The sequence below is a fragment of the Equus przewalskii genome, chromosome 26 (genome assembly GCF_037783145.1).
Source record: "Equus przewalskii isolate Varuska chromosome 26, EquPr2, whole genome shotgun sequence".
NCBI lineage: Eukaryota > Metazoa > Chordata > Mammalia > Perissodactyla > Equidae > Equus > Equus przewalskii.
Window position 1 is genome coordinate 32,741,408 of NC_091856.1, and position 25,707 is coordinate 32,767,114.

The 25,707-nt window shown below is 42.8% G+C and overlaps 1 protein-coding gene and 1 pseudogene across 29 annotated transcripts in view; both read right to left on the bottom strand.

Annotated features, from left to right (window-relative positions):
• Window positions 1–23,262, bottom strand: part of FNBP1 (formin binding protein 1) — a 121,157-nt gene extending 97,895 nt beyond the window's left edge. For all 29 annotated transcript variants that reach the window (XM_070596950.1, XM_070596949.1, XM_070596938.1 and 26 more), the window contains exon 1: window positions 22,985–23,262. In XM_070596950.1, the coding sequence (XP_070453051.1) occupies window positions 22,985–23,008 (24 nt within the window). In that variant the 5' untranslated portion in view covers window positions 23,009–23,262. The remainder of the gene's footprint in view (window positions 1–22,984) is intronic.
• LOC139079755 (small ubiquitin-related modifier 2 pseudogene) lies at window positions 12,801–13,389 on the bottom strand (annotated as a pseudogene).
• Window positions 23,263–25,707: the final 2,445 nt, after the last annotated feature.

Consider the following 25,707-nt stretch of genomic DNA (forward strand, 5'->3'; position numbering starts at 1 on the left):
CCCCTTTCTTTTCCGGCATCGCTCAGAGTAGAAGCACACATTTATCCGGGTAGTTATTTGATGAGCAGGCTCCGTGAGGGCAGACACCCTCTCTGTTTGTGCTTACCCCTGTGTTCCCCCAGAACGTAACAGAAAGAATGACTCTCTTGGCAAAAGTACTAGTTCAATAATATCTCAAGAGCCAATGAGAAATTTCTTAAACTTAAGAACATATTTCTAGTTTTGAGAGATTCAAATGCCATCTTATACGTGGCTAATTAAAAATTATTGTAGAAAGAAGAAAGAATTACTGAAGTACACCGCAATTTTCACTACCTTAAAGTTTTATTTTTAGACCTGACATACAGCATATAGAGAATACCTGGGTTATTTAATGCAGTCAAAAGAGCCCACTTTTATACACGGTTACTTACCGCTTACTAAAAATAAGAACATATGGATAAAGATGTGGTATATATAGACAATGGATATTATTCAGCCTTGGGAAAGAAGGAAATCCTACCTTTGCAACAACATGGATGGACCCTGAGGGCATTATGCTGAGTGAAGTAAGTCAGACAGAGAAAGACAAATACCGTACGATCTCACTTAAGTGTGGACTCTAAAAAAGCTGAACTCAGGCAAACAGAGGGTAGAACAGTGGCAACCAGGGACCAGGGGGTGTGGGAAATGGGGAGATGTTGGCCAACTGGCACAAACTCCCAGTGAGAAGCTGAATAAGTTCTGGGGTCTAATACACAGCCTGGTGACTGTAGCTAATAATACTGTATCACATGCTTGAAAGTCGCTAAGGGAGTAGATTGTAACTGTTCTCACCAAAAAAAAAACAAATGGTAATTATGTGACAGGATGGAGATGTTAGCTAACCTTTGGTGGTGATCATTTTCCATTATAGTCGTGTGTCACATTCACACGCTGTACATCTTAAACTTACCCAATATTATACGTCACTACATCTCAATAAAGCTGGGGGGGCGGGGGTGGAGAATACAATGTAGCTAAATTGTACTAGGAGAATTTCTACAAACTGAAAATTCTGCCTTCTGAAGTCGGGACTTTATTTCAAGCAAGTAAGAATCATCTTTTGCTAGGTAGCAATAGCAAAATAATACACCAAAAAAGACAATCAAATTGTTATCTTTTTCCCCAGACAAAAGCCAACATAAACCAGCCAAGCTGATTTTTTTGGATTAAACTGACAATTAGATTGCATTGGTTTCATAGATGGTCTTCACAGGTTTAACAATGATTTGGATCAGCGACACATCCATGCACTGATTTAAGAAAACATTTCGGAATATCAATTTTGTAATTTGCTCTGATGTTTATAAAAATCAATGAGTAAAGTTCCAAAACAGATCATCACGACTGTTCCATCTGGAGCCCAAATCTGCCACATAAATTCAGATTTGGCAATAACTAACTGGAAAGAAAGAAAGAAACACCACCACCCCTGCTTATTTTGTTGTTTATTTTGGTTTTCAGAGTGATGGCTGGCCAGACAGAAACCCAAAGTTTTTCAAGTGGTCAAATGCACAATACTGATTTTATGTACATAAACACTGGACTATTTTCACAGGACCCCACTAGATTAAAAAAAGAAAAAGGCTACAGAACTTGAAAGTAACCACTACAAGTCCCTTTTAAAGCTGTTCTGATAATTTGCTTTTTAGGCAACAGAACCATGTTTTCATCACATTCCTACATGTGAAGACGAAGAGGGAAATTCCTGTTGGCTGTCAAAGACGAGCGTGATACAAATGGCCTCAACTGCAGCAACTCTGCCTAGGAGACAAGGCGACGTATGTTTATTTTCACATCAGCGACACACACGAACATGGACTTTCTCATTTAATAGGGGTACTTTAGAACCGCCTTCTAACTTTTCTTGTGTTGGGGGTTTTTTTTCCTTTGTGGTTTACTAAGCAGTGTCTACTTGAGACCAACAGTACAATAATAACTTTAAAACTGTTTCTGTAACACTTAAACGACCTCACACCAACATAAAACCAAAAGGTACTAAGAACTGAGTAACAACGCCCAAAGTTACCAATAGGAATAGATAATTAATATGCTACGCCAGCTCTGCAGAGCTACAGTCCAATTCAAACCTTAAGTTTCTTGTACTCTGCTCTGAATGCCTTAACAGATGCAAGGAAGGTCAGCACTCAAGAACTTTGAAAAGCTGCCATTTTCTCAAGTGGCAGGCAGCTTTCAGCCCGCCATTCCCACTGTAGGAACAACAGAGACCATAAAATGTGATTGGTCCCTGTAGATTGTGGGTGTCGGCGCACAGTCAAATTTAGTTCTAACATCTCTATTACTGAGACTAATTAAAACTACTGTTAAACAGATCCATATAGATTCCCATCTCTATTTAAGAAAAAAAAAAGACTTCTCCAAAACAATGTCAAATTGCTGGCTACTTTTTCAAAGCACTTCTCATATAAGATAACATAAAACTGGTCATTCAGCACAGATGGGTTTTTAGCTAATGAAAAATTATTACAGCAATTTCTAGAAGTCTCACCCCTATTAAATTTAAGGACAGCCGTCAAGTGTTTTCCTGTTTCCCGCACGGCACCCAGCTCAGTGTCTTGCCCAATACATGTTTGTGGAACTGAGTTACAGCACAGGTAAATTGAATGATGTTTATAGTCAATCTAACTATAGTGGCTTTAAAAAAGAACCAAATAGTTATTTCCAGTCACACACTGTAATTACAGTAAGGTGTAAAAAGTCAACCTTGACCGCTTTCTGGGAACTCCATTCTCTTCCACTTCAGCTCGGAGAACACCACCATTAGCCATCTTGACTGAGAGCCACTAAATACTGGTTTTAGCAGATAGCTTAACAACTGATTTGGTGGAAAATTAATTTGCAGAGAGAACAATTCCCAATTAATTCTTCGAGTTTGGTTTAAGGTTGTGGGTGTATTTTTAAATAGAACCTAATATACCCTTGTAACCTGTTTTGCAACAAGAGCATTTAGATAATCATTAAAGAGACTTCAAACATAACACAGCAATCCTTTAATTACTTGGAAGAAAATTTGTGGAACCCTCTGAGGAGCTAAAGATCAATTTTTTCATCCAGCGTTTACACCGGCTTTTAAATGTCCAAAGACCAGGGAGCTTCCCCACTCAGCTCTTTGCCATCTGAGAGATAACTCAGATGCCCAGTACCAATTTGGTTTTTATCTTTTTTTCTTCTAAATTGAGGTGACATTCACTTAACATAAAATTAACCATTTTAAAGCGAACAATTCAGTGGCGTTTAATACATTCCAACGTTATGCACACCACTTCTATCTAGTTCCAAACTACTTTCATCATCCTAAAGTAAACATCTGTACCCATGAGCAGTTACTCCCTACTCGTCCCCCCCAACCCCTGACAACCACCAATCTGTTTTCTGTCTCTATGGATTTGCTTATTCTGGATATTTTACATAAATAGAATTACATAACATGTGACCTTTGTGTCTGGTTTCTCTCACTAGGCTTAATGTTTTCGAGGTTCACCCAAGTTGTAGCGTATGCCAGTACTTCATTCCTTTTTATGGCCAAATAATATGCCACTGTGTGGCTATGTAACATTTTGTTTATCCATCATCTGTCAATGGACTTCTGGGTTGTGTCTACCTTTTGGCTATCGTGAATTGTGCTGCTATGAACACTCCTGTACAAGTATTTATCTGAACACCTATCTTCAATTCTTTTAGGGTTGTAACTAGGAGTGGAATTGCTGAATCATATGGTAATTCTATGTTTAATTTTTTGAGGACCTGCCAAATGGTTTTTCACAGTGGCTGAACCATTTTACACTTCTGCCAGCAATGTACAAGCGTTCCAATTTCTCCACACCCTCCCCAATACTTATTTTCCACTTTTTTGATTATAGTCATCCTAGCCGGTGTGAAGCAGTACCTCATTATGGTTCTGATTTGCATTTCCCAAATAACTAATGATGTTCAGCATCTTTTCCTGTGCTCGTTGGCCATTTGTATATTTTCTTTGGGAAACAATCTCCTTTTATTCCCCACTTCTGCGACAATAAATACAAATAACTGTAAATCTTTATTATCCTCTTTCTTAAAACTGCCCCCTCTCTCCCCTTTTTAAATCTATGTTGGAAGTCACATGAATTAGGTAAGAGCCTGAACTGGTGTGCTGTCAAAGGGCAAAATCCAAGACTACTCGAGTTTTGGCAATTGCCTCATGTATTGAGGGCCTTCTGTGTGCAAGGTTCTAGTCTACATGCCGATGACACAGCACTGAACAAAACCAAATAAAAAACCTCGTCCTCAGGGAGCTCGGCTCCTGAGGAAGGTTTGATAAACGCTAAATCTATTAACTTGGAAAACGGACACAGTAAAAATGAGTAACTTGCAGTTTTCACAGAAATATTTTAAAATATAGAACCCATAAACAGGCACGTGGGCTCTTGTGTTCAGATGTTAAATAACACTGAAGGACTATCTTACTTTTACTGTTAAGAGTACTGCTTGATATACTAATCAGGCATATTTTACACAATTACAACTAGGAAATGCGCAGATTTACTATGAGTTTATAAAGCCTTGGGTCCAAAAGTATAGAACGACATACTCTGTTTTAATATCCTCAAGAATAAAAATGTCAGACAAATAGCAGCACTCTCCTTTTTATACTAAGAATAAACTGAATTTTTAGAAAAATAGCTGCTATTGTATACCAAGTTATATGGTTATAAACTATTGTTTTAAAAGATATTTTTTTCAACAAGGGTGTGACAAAAAAGAACACACGTACGGTAGTCAATCTAAATTTAGAATGGTAAGGTGTTAAAAAGAGACAGTTTACCTAAATCTGACTGTTTTCCAATAAAACATTGTTGGAGATCAAATTCAACCTAACTTCTTTTTTCCAGCTTCTTCCTATGTCAATACCTAAGATGAAGTCACCTCACGTCAGACATGAAGCCTCCTTACTGTTAAAGCACATTCACAACCCGCACCAGCCTAAGAGAAAATAAATCAAGGACACGAACAGTTTACAGAAAAGAAATGTTCTTAAACTTTGAAAAGATAAATGAAAATTAAAAACTACACTGAAATACCACTTTTTACCCGCTTGATTAGCAGCTATTAAAACGTTTGATTACACACCGTCGGGGAGGATGCAGGACCACAGAAACTCTAATAAATGCCTGGTGAGAGCACTAGTGTGGGACTCTCTTTGGAGGGTGGTTTGGCCAGACCTGTCCAAGATCTTGGTGTTTATCCTCTGCATATACTTACACATATGCAAAATAACACATATCAAACTATTAATTTCTACTATCTTTAATAGGAAAATACATTGAAAACAACTGAAATGACCACAACAAATTTCAATATATCCATACAATAGAATAGCAGAATGAGGCAGCTAAGGAAAAAAACACCAAGATTACTACAAGTGATAAAAGTAAGGTACCAAAAAGTGTGATGGGTATGCTAACATCAGTGTGGGGAGGGGCATTTGTTTATAAACACAGCTCTGCTCTCTGGAAGAACTCACAAGAAACTAGTAACAGTGGTTGCCTCCAGAGAGGGAGAGGGGGTCACTGGAGAAACACATACCACGTACACGTGTCGCCTATTCAAAAATACATAAACAAAGCAGAAATAAATCAGGCTTTTGAAATCAAACTTTTCTTTCCCCAATTTTGCTTCTTTAACGGAGTCATTTTGTATGATGACTGAACTCTAAGAGTTCAGTTACATGTGTAACTGCATGAAGGATATTATGAGGACAAAACTACATACAAGGAGGGTGAGCGGGAGGAGGCGCAGGGCCACAAAACTGCCTGGAGCAAGAGCGTCCTGGTGGAGGGCAAAGCCAGGACGGAGCGGCAGCGCCTGAAAGAGAGAGGAGGGAGAGAGAGGAGAGAGAGAGAGAGAGGGAGGGAGAGAGGCAGGCTGTGTGCATGAAGGATGAGAAGGCATCTGCGGCTGGAAGAGGGAGTGTGTTGGGGGTAGAGGACCAGCAAGATAAAGGGGTTGTCTAAATTTAGCTTTTACTCTGAGACGTAAGTCCTTGTTAGGTTTGCCATCAGGTCTGAGCCTCACCCGTTCCATATTAGGCAACCCCGGTTCCTAAGTGTTCTCCCCACAGTAGCCCTTGGAGCTGCCGAGAGGATCCAAGGGATCCGTCATCTTTTTTATTCCAGGCGTTTAGCATTTACCCAGTTTCCCCGAGCTCAGCCTTCCATCTACACTAGCAAATCCTACATTCCCTCTAGTCTCTCTCTTTTCTCCTTCTCTTTCTTTACTTTTGCCCCAGATGAGATTGCCTCGTCCCTAGGACTGGCCCCCCATTCAGAGACTGCCAAGTAAATAGACAGTGTGTAAAGCAGCACCCTTTAATCTCCCTTTGAGCTACTCTGGTCTCTGCCACACTGAAAAATCAAGACAAGTGTAATCTTCAGCTTGGCCTATATTTGCAATCATTGAACAGCCAGCCTCCACACTCCAAACTTGTGATCTGGGTGGGGTCTATGCCTGATGCACATATTACTTACTTTTAAACGAACAGATCTGTTTATAGACTACCACACATTGGTGACACCTAAGTGAACATGGCTGATGGAGACTATCCTTTGCCCATTTCTGCAATTGACTTTTAAAGTTTTCAAACTTTTTTTTCTTTTTTTGCTGAGGAAGATTTGCCCTGAGCCAACATCTGTGCCAGTCTTCCTCTATTTCGCATGTGGGTTGCCGCCACAACATCCCAGGTCCACACCTGGGATCTGAACCCATGAACCCAGCCCACCAAAGTGGAGCGAGCCAAACTTAACCAGTACACCAAGGGGCCAGCCCCTCAATCTTTTTTTTTTTTTTATTAAGGTTATGAAAGTTAACATCCTTGTGAAATTACAGTTGTACATCATTATTAGTCATGTTGTAGGTACACCACTTCACCCCTAGTGCCCTCCCCCCTCTTTCCCCTGGCAACCACTGATCAGTTCTCTTTGTCCATATGTTAACTACCACCTATGAGTGGAGTCATACAGAGTTCGTCTTTCTCTGTCTGGCTTATTTCACTCAACATAATACCCTCAAGGTCTACCCATGTTGTTGTGAATGGGATGACTTTGTCCTTTTTTATGGCTGAGTAGTATTCCATTGTATATATATACCACATCTTCTTTATCCAATCATCAGTTGCTGGGCATTCAGGTTGGTTCCATGACTTGGCTGTTGTGAATAATGCTGTGATGAACGTAGGGGTGCATGGAACTTTTGGAATTGTTGATTTCAGGTTCTTAGGCTAGATACCCAGTAGTGGGATGGCTGGGTCATAAGGTCTTTCTATTCTTAACTTTTTGAGGAATCTCCATACTGCTTTCCATAGTGGCTGCACCAGTTTGCATTCCCACCAACAGTGTATGAGGGTTCCCTTTTCTCCACAGCCTCTCCAACATTTGTCACTCTTGGTTTTGGATATTTTTGCCATTCTAACAGGGGTAAGGTGATATCTTAGTGTAGTTTTGATTCCCTCAATCTTTTTTTTTAATAATCAAAGACAATTTATAGATCTGCTTGGAGTTATCAAAAACATTCTTTATTGTGGTCAACAGCTTCCAACTTGTCTTGCGGGTTTTCTTCTCATCTAATTGGCTGTTTGTTCCACTTTCTCAGACAATTCCTGGCACTTCATAATCCAAAGAAATCCAGAAAGAGAAGAAGAAAGAAGTCACCAGCCTGCATTTCATTTCCTTCAAGTGGCTGAATGTTTTTATCTAGCAAGGAAGCCCCTGGCTGCCTAAAGTTTTTCTGGAATGGCATTGTTTACCTACCTGATTTACTTGCTCATCTACCAAGTGAGAAAATAAATTAAACCATAAGCCTTGCAGGTTTGAGCCAAAACATTTTTGTTGAGCAAAACAGTCCCTGATATTTTTGCCTATGGGGTCACACCCAAGACGTTCAATCCACGGGCAGAGTGCCTGACAACTTACGGAATGCGCCTAATGATTCCATTTATGTGTCACTTTTTGAACTGCTGAAACTTTTAGAAACCTCCTATTAACATTATTAGCATTTCTTTGAGCTCAAGTGTGGGAACTACACATAAAATTACTGAATAGAGTTTCCAGCCTTGGAAGCAGTCGCTCTACCATAATCGACGTTGATGCATTCTCCGCGTATTATGAGTCAGTACTCCTGGGACAATCCATCTCAGTGTCCGTTTGTCCTGGGACTCACATTACCTCAGAACACTCGAGTTAAAGGGACTTGAGGTCACACAGTCTAGTCCACACCCAATTCATCGATCACTTCTTCAATACCCGTCCCAAGGAAGAGCTCCTTCGGTTTCTTCTCAACGTGGAATTCAAGACATCAACAAAAGTGTGACCACAACCAGCAACACGTGAGGGTAAATAATGACAGCCAGTGCTCATACAACTTACTGTGTCAGACGTGTACTGCTCTAAGCATTCATTAACTCAGTTGATAGTCTCAATAATCCTGTCAAGTCGACACTATTATTATCCCCATTTTACAGATGAAGGAACTGAGGTTTGATGACTTGCCCAAAATTACTCGGCTAGTTAGTATCAGGCTGTAACCCAAGCAGTCTGGCTCCATCCAGACCCATACTCTTGAACAATATGACACACACTGATTAAATCGTAGAAATCTTCTAAGATTTATAAGATAAAAGAATTTTAAAGTAAGCAGCCATCAGAGACTATCTAGGCCAAGTCTCTGAGTCAGGATGAAGACGCAGAGTGAGCGAGCAGCAGAGAGAGGACCAGATCACGGAGACCTCAGTCAACAAGATCTGAGGTCTGGCAGATTCACTGCCTCCTGAACAATGATTGCATTTCAGAACTAAAACTCCAGCAAATTTGGCATTTTATTTGATATTCCTCAAACAATACTTCTGAAGTGGATCAGCACGGCTTTCATCTCAAAGAAGAGGAGACGAATTTTAGGGAGAGAAACGGCCAAACCATTTCCTACAAAAGGGAATTGCAATGAAATATCCTCTTCTGTGGGTCTGAAGAGGCTGTGACAATAACGTAAAACTGCTGAGATTTTATGAAGAATGACAAAGAGTCACCACATTCAAAGTGTACACTCTTGTGACAAGAGCTTGAGAAGAAACTGAGTTTAAGGAGTTTCTTTCTTCCTGTGACAGGTCTCCATGTCTTAGTGCCTCAGTTTCCCATCCCCCCATCTTCAGAGAAAAGAAGTGCAAAAAATTCCTGAATGCTCCTTAACTTTTCACTTTCATATTCTAAGAGATTTCTTCAAAGAGAAAGTGATCTTATTTTATTTTTTGACTACGAGAAAGGACACACAGTAGCCCTCTTCTTTAATAAATGAACAAGGGTAAGGTTACTATTATCTACTGTGACATCCAAGGATACTGTCCCAGTTATTATTGTAGCACAGATCACCCCCAAAGCTTAGTGGGAAAGAGCCACTGGATGGGAAATATTGCTATGGCCATCCTTGCCAAATGGAATCTGTCACATATATGAAGTAGAGTTCCCCCCAGATCTGATTTTTTTGGTGATCTAATACTACCAATTTTAAACTCTCTCCGAGAAATATAAAGAGGAAAATTAAACAGTATCAGGCACAACAGAGATCTCGGTCCATAAGGTGGGCACTGAATAATTCTCAACATTCTCTGTGCATCTCCAGATGGCACAACAAGCACACAGGCGGCTTTCAAAGAAGTAGGGTTGAAGCTATTAGACTGTCTGCAGAAAACTATTAAAAATGATGCATGCGTGACATTAATTTCTGATTATTAGCCAAAACTGAATACCCATCAGTGGCCATTTATTTTTACTTTTCCATTTGTGAATAGGTACATTAGTTTTACTTCTAAGCTTATCAGAGCTTTAAGATCTGTTTATTATGCTCTGATAACAAGTTACAAAACCAATCAACTCTTTTTTTTTTTAAAGATTGGCACCTGAGCTAACAACTGTTGCCAACCTTTTTTTTTTCTGCTTTTTCTCCCCAAATCCTCCCAGTACATAGTTGTATATTTCAGTTGTGGGTCCTTCTGGTTGTGCTATGTGGGATGCTGCCTCAGCGTGGCCTGATGAACGGTGCCATGTCTGCACCCAGGATTCAAACCAGCAAAACGCTGGGTCACTGAAGTGGATCGCGCGAACTTAACCACTCGGCCATGGGGCTGGCCCCACCAATCAACTCTTTTTTTATAAATTTTTTTTTTTCTGAGGAAGATTAGCCCTGAGCTAACTACTGCCAATCCTCCTCTTTTTGCTGAGGAAGATTGGCCCTGAGCTCACATCCGTGCCCATCTTCCTCTACTTTATATGTGGGACGCCTACCACAGCACGGCTTGTCAAGCGGTGCCATGTCCGCACCTGGGATCCAAACCAGCAAAACCCGGGCCGCCAAAGTGGAACATGCGCACTTAACCGCTGCCCCACCGAGCCGGCCCCCAATCAACTCTTAATGGTCGACACCCCTCCCAATCTAAAACAAGTTTCACATAATGATTCTCAGTAGGGCGAACAGTTCAGCCAGCAGAGAGCACAGCCACTGTCCAAAAGGGCAACACATTCTGACAGTTTTACTACGTGGCATGGTCCTAAAGTTAAATAAGAGGGGTTGGAGCAATATAACTATGCCAAAAGCTTAGAATTTTACCATTTTTACCAACATAATTACCAATAAAATTTTGCCAAACTTATATTGGGTAATCAGACCCAAAGAGATCCATCAGCCTGGACCTGTTTCCTGAGCTCCAGATGCATATATTTCAGTATCTACTAGAGAGTAGATACTTAGATAGCTAACAGGCGTCTTGCAAAATGTCCAGCACTACACGTCCATTCTTTTCCCCGTCAGCCCTAATCCTGCAGTTCCCAGACTCTCACACCCTTATTTTTCTCCATAGCATTTATCATGATCAGCTATGTTACACAGAGAGAGACCATGCACAAGGGCAAAATTTTCTACTGTTTGGTTCACTGCCATTTTCCCTTTGCCAAGAACAATGCCTGGCATATAGTAGGTGGTCAATATTTGTTGCATGAATTGATGACTTATCTGGATACCTGAGTAAATCGCAACTAGAGAACCATAAGGAATAGAGGACCTTAGAATGGTTATGATGTTTGGTTAAGTGACTGGCAGGGCAAGAAAGTAGCTCCAAAATACTGCTAGATTTTAAATTTGTTGTAAAGAATAAAAATGAGCAAAAACTGAGAATGCATGAGAAAGAATCAACGTGTTAAGTAGTGCGCCTAAGTCGCATCAGCATGACCTACGAGAGCTTTCAAAATTAGATTCTCAGACTTGCCAGTTTGGCAAATGCTGGAAAGGGACAAGATGAGGAACACCCAACCTCCAATCTGGGTACCTGGATGTAATCTCAGGGATGCAAGACTGAATAGAGATGAGAATTAAAAAGGTCTAAACATAACTAACTGCCCTGTAGTCTGCCTAAGAAAGAAGAGGTTATAGAAAAAGGCATCAGCTATACAGCATCTATAAAGCAGACTCTATTCTGTCCTTAACGTAGATCCATCCCTTTAGAAGGGAGAAATGCCTTAGGCTTCCACAGCTTCGTGTCACAAGCCATTAAATTCATCCAGCTCTATTTTGATTTTCCGCTCTCCAAGAAAGTTTGTGTAGAATTTCGCATTCCATATAGATTAGCCTTCAGGGAGAAAATGTGCAGATGAGCAAACATGCAGAGTTGGTCTCCTTATGGATGTACTTCTCAGTATGAATTTAAAATGTGCATTCTGGTTTATTCATCAGTCTTGGGAATTTGGTTAACATGAGTCACCTGCAGGCATACTGAAAATACCAAATCTCTTAGCTTAAAAGGGCTGAAGTGCAGACCCTGGCAACCCTACCAGGGTTGTGCCACCTGAGCAGAAACAAAGAGAGGGCAAGAAACAAGCAACTGTAGGTTTTGGTTTTGTGCCCAAGTGGTGAAAAAAGGGACCTGCGGCTGATACACTATTCAACCCACAAGCCACAGCAGAGAATTGGCCTCACCCTCCCCGTCTCCTGGCTCACCACTCAAGGTGTACACTGCTGGGTCTTCTTTAGGGATCCAAGACTTCCCTAGCAATTCATTTTAACTAATTCACCCACACAGAAATGTTGAGGGGTGCTCTCTACTCCAACCCACACAATTAATCCAATCAGCCAATTAGCCTGGCCTGCCCTGCTGCTGTCTAGCTCCTTTCCAACCTTCTCCTCACTGCAGGAGGGAGACTGAAAATCCGGCCCCTTCGCTACCTGTTTTCAGCAGTTCAAGGGCACTTCGCCTGGCCTTGAGGCAAAGCCACAGTCCTCACGTGGTTTTCAGCTACAGCCCATCTTCTCAGGCTCCTTTTTTTTTTTTTTTCCATTTTAAACAAGAAGTTTATTTAAACAACAAGACGCTTGACTTGAAGGGAAAACTATCTAGGATTCATTTCTTTTAGAGTAATTTATCCCTACTTAAAGACAGATTGCCCTACATGTAACAGCTACGTACAAAAAAGTTATAAAATTGTCCTTGGTTTTACAAAGATACACGAAAAACATTAAAATTCTCCAATCGAACAAGGTATGCAAGGATTTTTATGTTGTTCTTTTTTTTGTTAAACAGTGAGAGCAAAATAACTTACTGGAATATAAAGATAAGAGCTGAATGAGCATGCCACTAATGGAGAAAGGGGGTATTTTCACAGAACCAGTATTTTTCTCTATCCCATCTCCATTTGATGTCAATTAAAACATACCATTGGCCATTTAGTTTTTAAAAAAATGCAATATGCTTGTGCACATACACCAGTTACTTTATGTACAATAAAGGAATGGGGAAGGGGAAAATGAAAGAATAGAGAAAACTATACTGTAGTAGTCAGGACGCGGTGGAACCAAATTGCGGTTTTCTAATTGAGAATGTCTTCTTGGTCTGGAGGAAGAGAGTTCTGGAGTAAAGTAGCAGGTTCCCTTTTTAATAGACACCTCCTGTCTGCTGCTGGAACACATCAATTGTATCTTCATCCTCCATTTCCAGCTGAGCAGGTGTGTCTGTTTCATTGATTGGCTGCCCGTCAAATCGGAATCTGATCTGCCTCATTGACAAACCCTGTCGTTCACAATAGGCTTTCATTAGTTTACTAAGCGGTGTATGCCTCTTAATCTTAAACTGCACGACAGAACCATCCTGCCCCGCCACCTTCAAATTAATATGATCGTTGTTCTCAGTCTTGACTCCTTCCTTGGGCTTTTCGTCGCCCATGGCGAACGCCGGAGTCTCCTCAGCTGCCGCTTCACAAAAGAGGTACCAGGTCCACACCGAATGAGCACACAAGCAGCACCAGGAGCGGCAGAAGAAGGAGGTGGCAGCGGTGGAGGAGGGAGAGTCTCTCAGGCTCCTTTTTATGTGCTCTCCTCATTCTCCAGTTCCACGTCCTCTTTAGTTATGGGCTTTTGAACATGCCATTTACTCCATCTTCCTGGAAGGCTGTGTCTAGATCAACCTGACCGCTCTCCTTCACCCGTGTAACTTACTAGTCCTCAGGGCTCACATGGCGCCACTTCATCCCCAAATGAGTTACACTCCTGCGTATATGATTCCATGCAGTTACGCTTCCTTAGTCCTTATCACACCACACTGTAAGCCCTTGCGTACGTTTCTGCCCTCCTACTACACTGTAAGCTACTTAAGGGCAATAATCACGTCTTGGCACTGAGTATATGCTGAAAAAATAGATATGGTAGACAAAATATGGAAGTCTCAATCACCCTCATCATGTCTGTATCTCTTGTCTGATATAATTTTTATAATTTCATTTGGTTTCTTCTTTTACATACTAAAGTCATAATTATTTGCAACCAACATCCTCAACCCTCTTGCCAAAAGTGGTAATGACATTAAGAATTAAATCTATTCTAGGATGACAGGAAGACTTCTCATGGACATCTTAGCATCTTGTGAAAATTGAACAGTGCAGATAGATAACCTGTTTTTAAGGATAAGTAAAATATAAATTTAAAAATTCAGAGTCATGGTGAAAAAGATATTTTATATACACATACATACTCATGAAATCCAAATTTCTTTGCCCAAACATTGCTAGGCATTTCCATATATATCTATCCCAATGAAAACATTTTTAAATTTCTTTTTTTTTTTTGAGGAAGATTAGCCCTGAGCTAACATCCGCTGCCAATCCTCCTCTTTTTGCTGAGGAAGACTGGCCCTGAGCTCACATCCGTGCCCATCTTCCTCTACTTTATATATGGGACGCCTACCACAGCATGGCATGCCAAGCGGTGCCATGTCCACACCCAGGATCTGAACCAGCGAACCCCAGGCCGCCTAAGCGGAACGTGTGCACTTAACCGCTGTGCCACCAGGCCGGCCCCTATTTTTATATTTCTTAGCTAAGAAGAAATCAATCTCAAACTAAGCTGATATGCAGAATAATTCATTAACTGTCTCAAGCAGGAAATATCCAGCTTTTGGGGGGAAATAATGTGACTTCAGTAGCATGGTAATAATAGCTAAAGAGAACTATTTCCCCTCAAGGGATAACATTAAAATTATATCTTAAGTAAAGTCAAGTGTATTACTAACAATTAGTATGGTTAGTGTTTTGGAATGAATTTCATATTAAAAAAGAAGGAAAAGATAACCATGCAAGGTCTCCAGATTTCCTTTCCAAAGCAATGATTTCCAGGCATTGTCCTACTATGAAGTTATTTTATTTTACTGTTAACGTGTAAACACAACTTTAAGTCAAAGGACAAAGATTTCACTGTGAAAACGAGAAGGCTGGACAGAGAATTGCTCATTTTTCACAAGTCCTTCTTACAGCAGGCGAGTTCTGCAATTTGTTGCCAGGCAACAGGGCTTTTTTCCTTTAACCCTCCCGGTGACCATACTCACTTGTACGTACCCATCACCTCTCAGCCAACCATCTCAAAGCACTCTGCAAACAAACACTCATCTTCATGCCTGCTTGTGAAGAGGAAGCTACGCAGCATCACACAGCATCATACCACTTTATGGAAAAGGGAAAACGAGGAACAGGGATGTGAGGACCTGCGCAGCACTAATAAACAGGAGACGCGGCAAGCGGTGCGAGCCCCTCCAGGCTGTCTCACTTGCCTGGGAGCGCCCACGCCACTCCTCCCAGGAACCCATCAGGTACTTGAATGCATTTCAGGAACCCACTCCCAGTTTTGGTTGTGCAAAAAGAAGTCCAAGGGCAAGAGCTTCCTGTAAAATTGCCTCGTTTTCTTTGCCACAGATAGGAGGGGAAAAGTTTAGTTTCTTATCCCTCAAGAACCAAGACTCTGAAAGCCCTGAATGTGACAGCCAGAGCACCTTTAACATGGTCAATATCCATATCCTCTTTGTTCTTTTCCAATTCAATTCAAAATACTTTTCACTACGACATACTTTTGTTAGACACGAAATCAGGAACTTTATCCTACTCTATCTAATACTTTTACAAATTAATTTCTTTAAGTTAGAAGAGAAAATAATAACATTGGATTTGAAAGAATGAGGGGCTCAGTAGACACATGAAACGCTTACTAGAATCCAAGCTTCATTCATAGCCGTTTCTGCTGGGTCTGCAGCACTATGAGTCAGAGGCTCAGGGATTCGCATATGAGCAACAGCAAATGTTTCAGAAAGCAAAACCTCCATCGGTGACAGGGGAAATCCGAGTGAGTAATGGGGAGAAAAGGGATTTTGAGCTACTAATACAGAAGATGCAATTTTTAAACTACATTTATTTAGTGTCATGAAAAAAGCCTAAACTTAAATTCTAGCACTAGCTCTCATTGTTTGGGTGAGTCTGGTAAATAACTTCACTTCTCTGAGACATCTGTGAAACGGAGATCACTGTTAAACTCACAGGGTCCTTCTTAGGTTATGAAAGGATGCATTTCAATCCCCTAATAAGGGTGCATCAGATACTTCACAAGTTGGTTCCCTTCTGTTTTCATATTTTAAAGGATGGGGGCAGAATTTTGGTTCCTTGCATGACTCCTCAGGAAAGCGGGGCAGCAGATTAGTAATATAACGTGTGGTGGAGAAGACTGAGGCTCAAGGAAACCCTATGGGGGCAAAAAGATGAAACAAGAATGCCAAAATATCAATCAGTTTGAAGCTGGGTGATGATTACATAGGGGTTGATAATATTTTTTTCTGTAAGTATGTTTGAAAATTTCTATAATAAAAAGTTCGAACAATAATAATTTTTGAAGGTATTAACTTAAAAAAAAAAAAAAAGGAAGAGGAGGAGGGCTCTTACATCCCTAAGACCTAGGATTGAATCTCTACTTTCTATCCTGAACTTGGGCATGTTATTTCATGCTTCTGAGCCTCAATTTCTTCTTATACAAGGGAATGATAATGGTGTGGCGGGTGCAGAGATGTGCCGCTCAGATCCCCTTTCCAGAAAGAACCTGCTGCCCACCTGCAAGGAGTGTGGCTGGCAAACAGCTTCTCTCAGCGTCTGCCTCATCTTTTGAGCCAAGGTCCTGGTCTTCTTTTTTTTTTTTTTTAAGAAACAACATTTTTTTTTTTTAAGTTTTTTTTTTTCCTTTTTCTCCCCAAAGCCCCCCAGTACATAGCTGTATATTCTTCGTTGTGGGTCCTTCTAGTTGTGGCATGTGGGATGCTGCCTCAGTGTGGTTTGATGAGCAGTGCCATGTCCGTGCCCAGGATCTGAACCAGTGAAACACAGGGATGCCTGCAGCGGAGCGTGCGAACTTAACCACTCGGCCACGGGGCCAGCCCCAGGTCCTGGTCTTCTTATAGCAACCCCCAGCCAATGACTGAGCACGATGGCAGCCAAGGTCACAGTGTTCTCATGGGGCAGTCCTTGGCCAATGAATGAGCAAGGCAGCGGTACAAGGGCTGGCCATTTCTGTCCCATGTGAGACTCCTTGAATGGGTAATCTTGGCTCTGGAGCTCCTGGGTGGCCTGGTAGAGACTGTTAGGCTGCATCCTGGCCTAACAGCTTCCTCTCCCCAATCACACATCCTCCATTTTCCTTTCACAGGTGTTCCTCTCCAGTAAAACTAGACACTCCTAGCTCCATCTCAGCATCTTCCCTGATGCTGGCACAAACGGTACTTACCTCATTAGATTCTTGTGAAGATAAATGAGACAATGGATGGAAAACACTTTGCATAGCACCTAAGACAGGATAAGCTCTCAATAATCGGCAATACTGATAACTAGCCAGCAGTGTTTAAGGCAACAGGGCATGGTGCTTGTGAAAATATTACAAGAACTATAGAGTTTATGCAATTATAAGCTATTCCTATTTTTACAACCCATAAAGAGAGTAGAGAAGTACAAATGGAACCTGTAGTTGCTGAACATTATACACCAAAACCACAGATTTTAGTCTAAGAGCTAATTTCCATTAAAAACCTCATTCCAATTACTAAATGGTATGTTCTAAATTTAAAAAAAAACACACACAATATAGCTTATATGATACTATAGTTTAAATGTGAACAGGTATTACAACTTTTGCAACAAGAAATTGGAAGTTTCATCTACCTTTTTAAAATTTTTGTTATGGGTGGTTTGAATCTATTTCTAGCATTAAACAATTGAGGCTATTAAGCCTTACAAAAATTTAACACAGAATTTTACAAATTGGATGAAGTTTATGAGTTAAAAGTTGGTCCCAATTGGAAGACCATGATCAATCAATATTAAAAACTTGTATATTCCCGACTAACTCTTTAATATAATATGCATATTTGGCCCTTTATGATTTTTTTAAGTTTTTAACTAGACACATCACTAGGCTCAAGCTACTATAAGCATACATTACTAAAATAGGAAACAAATATTTCATTATAAACACTAATTCCAGAAGATTTCACACCCACATTCTAAAATTTAATTAGATTAATTTTCCAAGGCATTTGTGTATTCTTGGTAGCTTGCAATTTTTAAGTGTGAAAATGAAGCCTTATTTTTAAATGTGGGTGGTGCTGATGAAACAAGTATGAGTAATACTTGCAGGAAACACAATATTAGCTTTAGCTAGGAAGTGGGTGACACTTGAATAGTCCTTCAAAGACACTTTCCATGTCGCACCAATGTAAATCAAGACTTATAACGTGGTCAGACAGTCAGCACCAACACTTACAGAACTCCCGTATGATGCTTGAAACACAGTTTTACCTACCAAAAACGCAAATTTAGGGTTCCAGCTAATGTATCAAGTGAAGGCAACAAGCTGATATCAGCCACAAAATCACCAGACCTCCCATGGTTTGTTTAATATCTACTAACCAGAAAAGACTGCGTGCAAAGCCTGTTTTAACGGAGAGGTGGGGATGACAGAATTAAATCTGATTCAGTCTATCTTCTGAGGTAGTTCTGCTCCACTTAGCATAGTTCCGGGAGCACTGTCTCTCCCTGTTGTTGGTCTTGCTATGTTTATCCCAAACAGAAACCTCTGAAGGGTTGAGAACAAAGAGCAGCAGAAGAGCTACGAACTGTAGTTAGCACTGCCCTCCACTCCGCATCCAGCAGCACAAGATGGTAATGATTCTCCAAAACTTAGAACTATTAATAGTCAATTACTTCTAGATTAAAAAAGAATCAGGATTGCCTAGCTTAAAATTCGGATACACGATACAGTGTTCTTGTATAAACACACACGGACATACCAGGCACAACGAGCTTGAACAACAGAGAAGACAGAGTTTTCAAGCCCCACTTTAAAGGTGAAAAATGTCCCTTCGGGCAGAGAGTATATGGGAAACCTCTATACCTTCCGTTCAGTTTTGCTGTGAAGCGGCTCTAAGAAATAAAGTCTATTTAAAACAATTTTTAAAGTTGCCTAGAATTACAGAAAATTTTTACAACTGCCAAAGCGCAGAAAAGCGTTACAATTATTCTTCCATTACTTTAAAAAAGCAAAAGTTAAAACAAAAGGAAAAAAAGGATTCAGTCATTTTCAATAAATATTTCCTGAACGCCTACTATGACCAGGCATTGTGCCTGGTACAGCGGGTGGGTAACTCGCTGCTGCCTCTTTAAAGGGGCACACCACCATATTCAACACACTGTTGAATGCGCATTCTATGCCTGGCATTCTCCTAAAAACACAGATTCAGAAAAAATTACGCACAATCAACACAGGTGGCTTCTTACTATGTGAACCAATATGTATTATTCAGTCTTGCTGTTCACTTTCTTGTTTTTGGTATTTTGAGCCACTCTCCTTCCTATTAGCACCAAAGCACAGACATAAAGATGGCAGAGAGGACACCAGGAGACAAAAGTAGCTTCTGTCACTGAGTAATTGGTTAGCTGCAAAGAGTAGAACGATTATGAGGAAAGCTAAAATTTCCAATGGATTTATTCATACTTCACATCAATGATCAAGCTAATAAGAAGTTGAATTGAGGGGCTGGCCCCATGGCATAGTGGTTAAGTTGGGCAGGCTCCGCTTCCATGGCCCAGGGTCAAAGGTTGGGATCCTGGGCACAGACCTACTCCGCTCATCAGCCATGCTGTGGTCGCATCCTACATTCAAAATAGAGGAAGACTGGCAACAGATGTTAGCTCAGGGTGAATCTTCTTCAGGAAAGAAAAAAAAGTTGAACTGACACTTCAATAACTTGCCACTTCTTTCAAATAAGTAGGTAAAGAAAAAACATTCAAATGTAAGAAACTCTTGCTTTGCCATTTCTCCAATGACCAGTCACAATTCCAATAAGTCAGTGCAAGCTACTTACCCTATTAACACTACCTTCCTAACAAAATCTGCAGTAAATGCATTTCAGTTAATTTTACAAAGAAACATAAATCTCTCTTTTGATTCTGATGTTGCAGGCTAGAGTTAAGCCTACTTTACATGTTTTCACTGAATTAAGCAGACATCCTTCAGCGTATACGATGTGACTTACAGAGCCTCAGATTGGTCTGAGTCTGCACATAGTAGCTGTTCGATAAAAATTTTAAAAGTTGATTAAAAGGCAATGTTATGAAGAGCTGCACAGAAACAATTTTGTTATAACCTAAGTGCTTTAAAACAGCCATTCATACCTTATTATGACCTTCTGATACAAAAATTAAAAGCCTCGATTTAAATTCAAACTAGTCCAAGAAATTTTTACAAATTATGGGTTTCAAGTCTACTTTTATAGTTGTATGAAAACTTCCCTCAAAAATGTCCTAGGATTGAACGATTACTCCTATGGAGCTGTTAAAAAAAAGAGAGAGAGAGAAAGGTTTTACTCTGTCTACAAAGCAGGATGTGGCCGACGAGTAGGCCTTAAATGTAAAGTGTGTGTTAGAAACCTGTAGTTTTTAACAGCCTATATGGACTTTGACTAAAGTCCTAAAATGTGTGTAAAACCTGGTGGTATTTGTGAAGATCTGTGACAGTACAACCACCTGTTAGAAATGACTGATGGCCGCCAACCCATAGCTCTGTCTCTCTCCATTGAGAAGCATCATTTTGCCAAGACTTGAGCTCCCGGTCATTATCTCATTACCCATGTGCATGATTCGAAAGCCACATGCAAGGGGAACCCTCAATCGTTCTGCCCTGCCCCGGGCTGCCCAGCACTGCCCACTGCGCTGCATTTCACAGTCTGTCCCCACTGCAGGACTGGAGCTCTATTTTTCAGAATCCTCCATTATTCCAGTCTTTCTTTAAAATCTCAAATACCCCTAATAAAATAAGGCAACTGAAAACAGACATTCTCTGGCTCTTAGACTTCTTGGTATTTCACCTTGAAACTCCGATTTTGCACCTCTCTTATTAGTGCAAATGTGTTCATTCCTTTCCCTCTATTAAACTATAAGCACTCAAGGGCAAAGGCCAAAGCTCTATTAGAATGCCTTTTGAGTAGGACGTCTTTTTTTCTTTCACTCTTCACTGACATACACTTGCATATATACAACTGCTAACTGACTCATTCTTCCTCATAAACTTACCAAGTGAAAAAAAACTTCAAGTAGTTTACACGCCTTCTCCCTTAAAAAATCTCTCCCAATTATTGTTATCGTAGAAAATTTCAAGCATACACAGTCGAAAGAACAGTATCATGAGCTTTTCTGTACCCCTTATCCAGCTTCAACAATTACCAACTCAAGACCACTTTTGTTTCATCCATATCCCCCATCCACCACCATCCCAATTCATTTTGAAGCAAATCCAAGACTTCACATCATTCATCTATATGCCAGTTCCCATTTGTTTTCAACAACTCCTTGTCTTTGCCTTCCTTCCCATCCCTCCACTCCCAAAAAGAAGTGTATAGAATAATACAGGGCAACTGGAGCTCTTTTATCCATTTTCTTCTCACGGCTACCTACTCTCTTCCGGATCACCTTCTACAACATTCACCAACATCACTGGGAAATGTCCACCATTGTGTTCAGTCCTTTTAACCGCAGCCCATTTCACTTAGAAGTATACTGTATTTTTCCCTCCATAATCCCTTTCTCTTGTTTGAACGAGTAGGAAAAAAAAATTGTGCCCAAATTTCTATTCTCTTGATAAAAATTACTTCTGATTTGCTCCCCCACCCCAGATAAGCTAGTGGAGAAGGAATAGAAGAGGAAAGAAAAACAACGCTTAAAATGGTAGATTCTGCCTAATCAGGTGCGTGCAAATATTTAAAAGCATCTGTTATTTTATTTCTAAAATGAGTATGTGTAAACAGCATTCCCTTTTGATAGAGGATGTTTATAAAATGAATTATCTTAATTTGAGCGAGCTACTGCCTTCAGGATTTTGTATTAGTAACAGTAGCTGCTTCCAAGCCTAAGGAATGGTTATGTAAAAACAATTAAAGCCAAAAAAATAAATAAATAATCAGGGAGGATGCGCTCTGTTTCTATCGCCGCTCCTACCTTGTTTTATTTTGACGTGAGATTTCTTGGCCTCAGCTCGGAGAGCAACCACCACCCTACACTTTTCTCCTCCACACCCTTTACAAATGGAATTCTGAAAGGAGGCACTTTCGAGTTCATCATGGGAAATGCCTCATCTTGAGAACGTTTCAGCGCAATAATTGAGATTTCATCCACTCCTCCCTCTGGACACTGCACTGCCCATCCCTGACCCAATGATTTCCCCAGGAAGCCAGAGGCAGACAGGGAACCAAGCTCCATTCCACGACCCACAGCCTCCCCTCCTCGGCATCCTCTATTCGCCAGGTCCGGGGAGACGGATTCCAGACACCACGTTCCTTGTTTACCGATCCGCACCCCCAGGTTAAGGGTCTCGGCAGGGCGCCCCTCACCGCCAACCTCCCCCATTTTAAACCGTTTCCTCGGAGCAGTTAAAGATTTACCCCGAGAACGCCCCTTCCCGAAGGTGACACAAAATCTCCCTCTAACTCCGATGACTTTCCCCTCCAGGCCAAACGCCACAGTCCTCACGTCCAATCCAGGATCGGAGCTGCCCCTCAAGAACTACAAGTGCGCCCCAAACCGCCACAAGTCAAAAGTCCTCGCCTCCAGAGGGAAGACACCGCTTCTCGCCCCTGCGCCCCAAAACCCAAGACCTCGGCCCCGGCCGCGCCGAGGCGCCCCGCCCCCGGGGAAAGCGCCCGATCCGCCCGCTCCTCCACCGGGAGAAAGCAGCCTCAGGAACTCGGGGCTGGGAGCCCCGATAAATAACGCATCCCCGAAAACCCGAGGGCCTCCACGCCCCCATCGAAGCCAGCCCGCGGCGCATCGGTCGCTCTCCCCGAGGGATTAAGGCTCCTTCCAATGCACACGGCTGGCCTCGGGGCGCCCCCTGCTCAGGCCGGCGGGGACCCGCACCAGCTCCCCGGCCTCCGAAGGGCGAATCCGGCTCGCACCTCCTGCTCGGGGAAGGCCGACGAGGGGCACGGGACCTGCGCCTCGCCCCCAAACCGCGGGGACCCCGGCCCGCGCCCCCTCCCAGGCGCGCCAGGCACCCTCCCCCGCCGCGGCGGGCCCAGCCCCTCACTCACCCAGAGCTCGGTGCCCCAGCTCATGGTGCAGGGGGCGGGAAGGGGCGCGCCGCGCGGCGGTCGCGGCTCTCCGGCCCCCCTCCCCGGCGATCTCCTCGCCCCTCGAGATCCTCGCGATCGAGGAAGGCCCGGTGCCCGCGCGGCCGCCGCCGCCTCCTCCGGCTCGCCGCTCCTCGCCCGGGGTCTCCTCGGCCGCTCCTCCTCCCCGTCGCTCCTCAGCAAAATGGCCCGAGGAAGCAGCAGCCGCGGCCGCCGCAGCGCCCGCCCGCCCCACACCCGGGAGCGGGGGAGGGGGAGGGGAAGGAGGGGGCGGGGCCGCGCCGGGGGCGGGGCCGGGCTGACAGCTCGCGCACGCGCGCCCCCCGCCCCGCCCCACCCCGGCCCCCCTCCCGCCCCGCCCCCGGCCCCCCCTCCCGCCCCGCCCCCGGCCCCCTCCCCCCGCGCCCTCAGCCCTGCCCGCGCCGCCGGGGGTCTGGGAGCACGCGGAGGGAGGCGGGAGCGCGGCCGGGCCGGACCCGGGGCTCCCCCCGCCGATTTTTTTTATTACTTATTAGCAACCACACTCTCTGCTCTTGGGACGACCCCTCGCCTTTGAACGTAGCCGGCCCTGTTATTACCGGTGCTCTGCCGGGGCCTGAGGTTGCTCCCCTGCGCCGAGCGCCGCCGTGGACTGAAGGACAATCTTTTTCCCCGGCAGCCCTTCGCGCCGACCAGAGTTCGCTCGGGATGCTCCCTCCCCACCGCCGGGAACCGCCGAGGCCCGAGGAGCCTGCAGCCTTGCGCGGGGGCAGTGGGGCCTGGTACGCTGATGTCTGTGCCCTGTACGGGTAGGGACGTCGAGGCCAAGAGCGACCGAGCAGCTCCGCGTGGCTGGGGAAGGAACCCAGGGACGCACAACCAGTGATTTCTAATCTCTGAAACCAGTGATTTCCAACTTGTTCGGCCAAGAAACTCTCAGACGTGAAATCACGTTGCCGCTTAGTGGGTAAGAGGAAAGGCGCTGTGCCCACAGATAGCGTGTTTGGTTCCGATCCAGCCTCCCGCACGTACTAGCTGGGTGGCCTCGGACGAGGACTCCACCTCTCCAGGAACCCAGAGCCCCCCCCCCGCCGAATGGAGGTAATAACGCATCCATCTCCCCGCGGGGTGGCGAGGATCAAGGACAGGAGCACCTGTTACCTGGCCTGTGGTTAGGAAACGGAAAGCTCACGTGTCGGTAGATAAGTGACTCCCTCACTCTATTCCCAGCGTCTACACTAACATCATTCCCGACAAGCTATGGAGAATTTGCGGAGTTCCAACTCTCCTCTGAACCACTGGGCCCTTTCTCCCCAACTTTTCTCTCTTCCCTCAGTTAATGCTACTGACTTTTCGGAATAACTGTGGACTCCAAAAATGGGCCCTATTTTAGAAACATTCACAATGACGCCTCTCTCCAAGCCAAACACCCCAGCTTCAACCAGCTTATCATTCTCCTCCATGAAAGGGTGGAGCTGAAAAACCCCTGCCGATAGACCAAGTCGACTTCCTTTGTTGGACAGAGTTACAATAAATTTAAACTGTCAAAACTGTTTTGGTCTGTCTTTTTTCAGTTTCAAGTTCCCCTCCACCCCCTCGATTAGTGTGTGTGCTTAAATATTGTGCTCTCACAGTTACCAGGTCTGGGAATTCTTTACTCCAGAGCCGGCTACATACACAGCGATCAGAATGGCCAGCCACCTACATCCCAAGGCAGGTTAATAGCCAGAGGATTTGGAGGGGTTAGAAATTCAAACAACGCCACACAGTTTAGTTTGCTGTTTGGAAACAGTAAGTGAAAACGCAGGTTATCTAAAAAGACCTTGCCTCAGTAACCACCTCAATTTCCCTTCCTGCCAAGGCTTGAATATTTTTTCAGTCAAATACAGTGATCTAATCTTGACTGAGTTCTTGGAGACTTCTCAAAAACAGTGTCCACTTGTGCGAGTAAGCTAATCAGGAGGAAAAACACCTGCTGCTGTAAAGAAGAGGAAGGGACAGAAGGAAAAAAGAGACCACATGAAGACGGAAATTTTTGAGATGAGTAAGCAGGAAATAGTCATAGGAACCCATTAAAAGCCACAGCAGCAGATCTATATGAAACTGGGTTAATTTGATCACACTGCAAATATCTTTAACTTCATTAAGTTTGGGTGCTAACTGGAAAAAGATTGAAAATGTTAGAATCTTCAAAAAAAAAAAAAAGGGAAAAGATGCCATTGATCTTAAAGCAATGGAAACAAATAGGATTGAAAATAAGGAGAAATAAACCAGCAGAGAAAAAGATAAATACAGCACAGTTCTCTTTTGGAAAAACTAAATCCATTTCAGTCTCCCTTATAGTAAGAGGCAGCAATTCTAAGAAGAGGAGTTCTCACTATTAACAAATTACTGTGACCTGACCTACTTAGCAATCAATTTTCACAAGAGGTATTCTAAACCCTGTCTATGTAAATGCTTGAATGACGTAGGGAGTCAGTCTGGGTTATGTACACCTGTTTCACCTCTCAGTAACATCTCGAGAACCCACAATTATGATCTTGGTGAGTGAGTATATAAATTTCCACTGACTAATCTGATCACAAGGACGTTATTAGCACTGAAATAAGGTATCTAGACAAAGAGAGACCCTGTATAGGTTGCTGTGTAGTTAGAGGTAAACCATTCTATTAAGGCTTTTTGGCAATTCTAATGCTCTTTGCAAT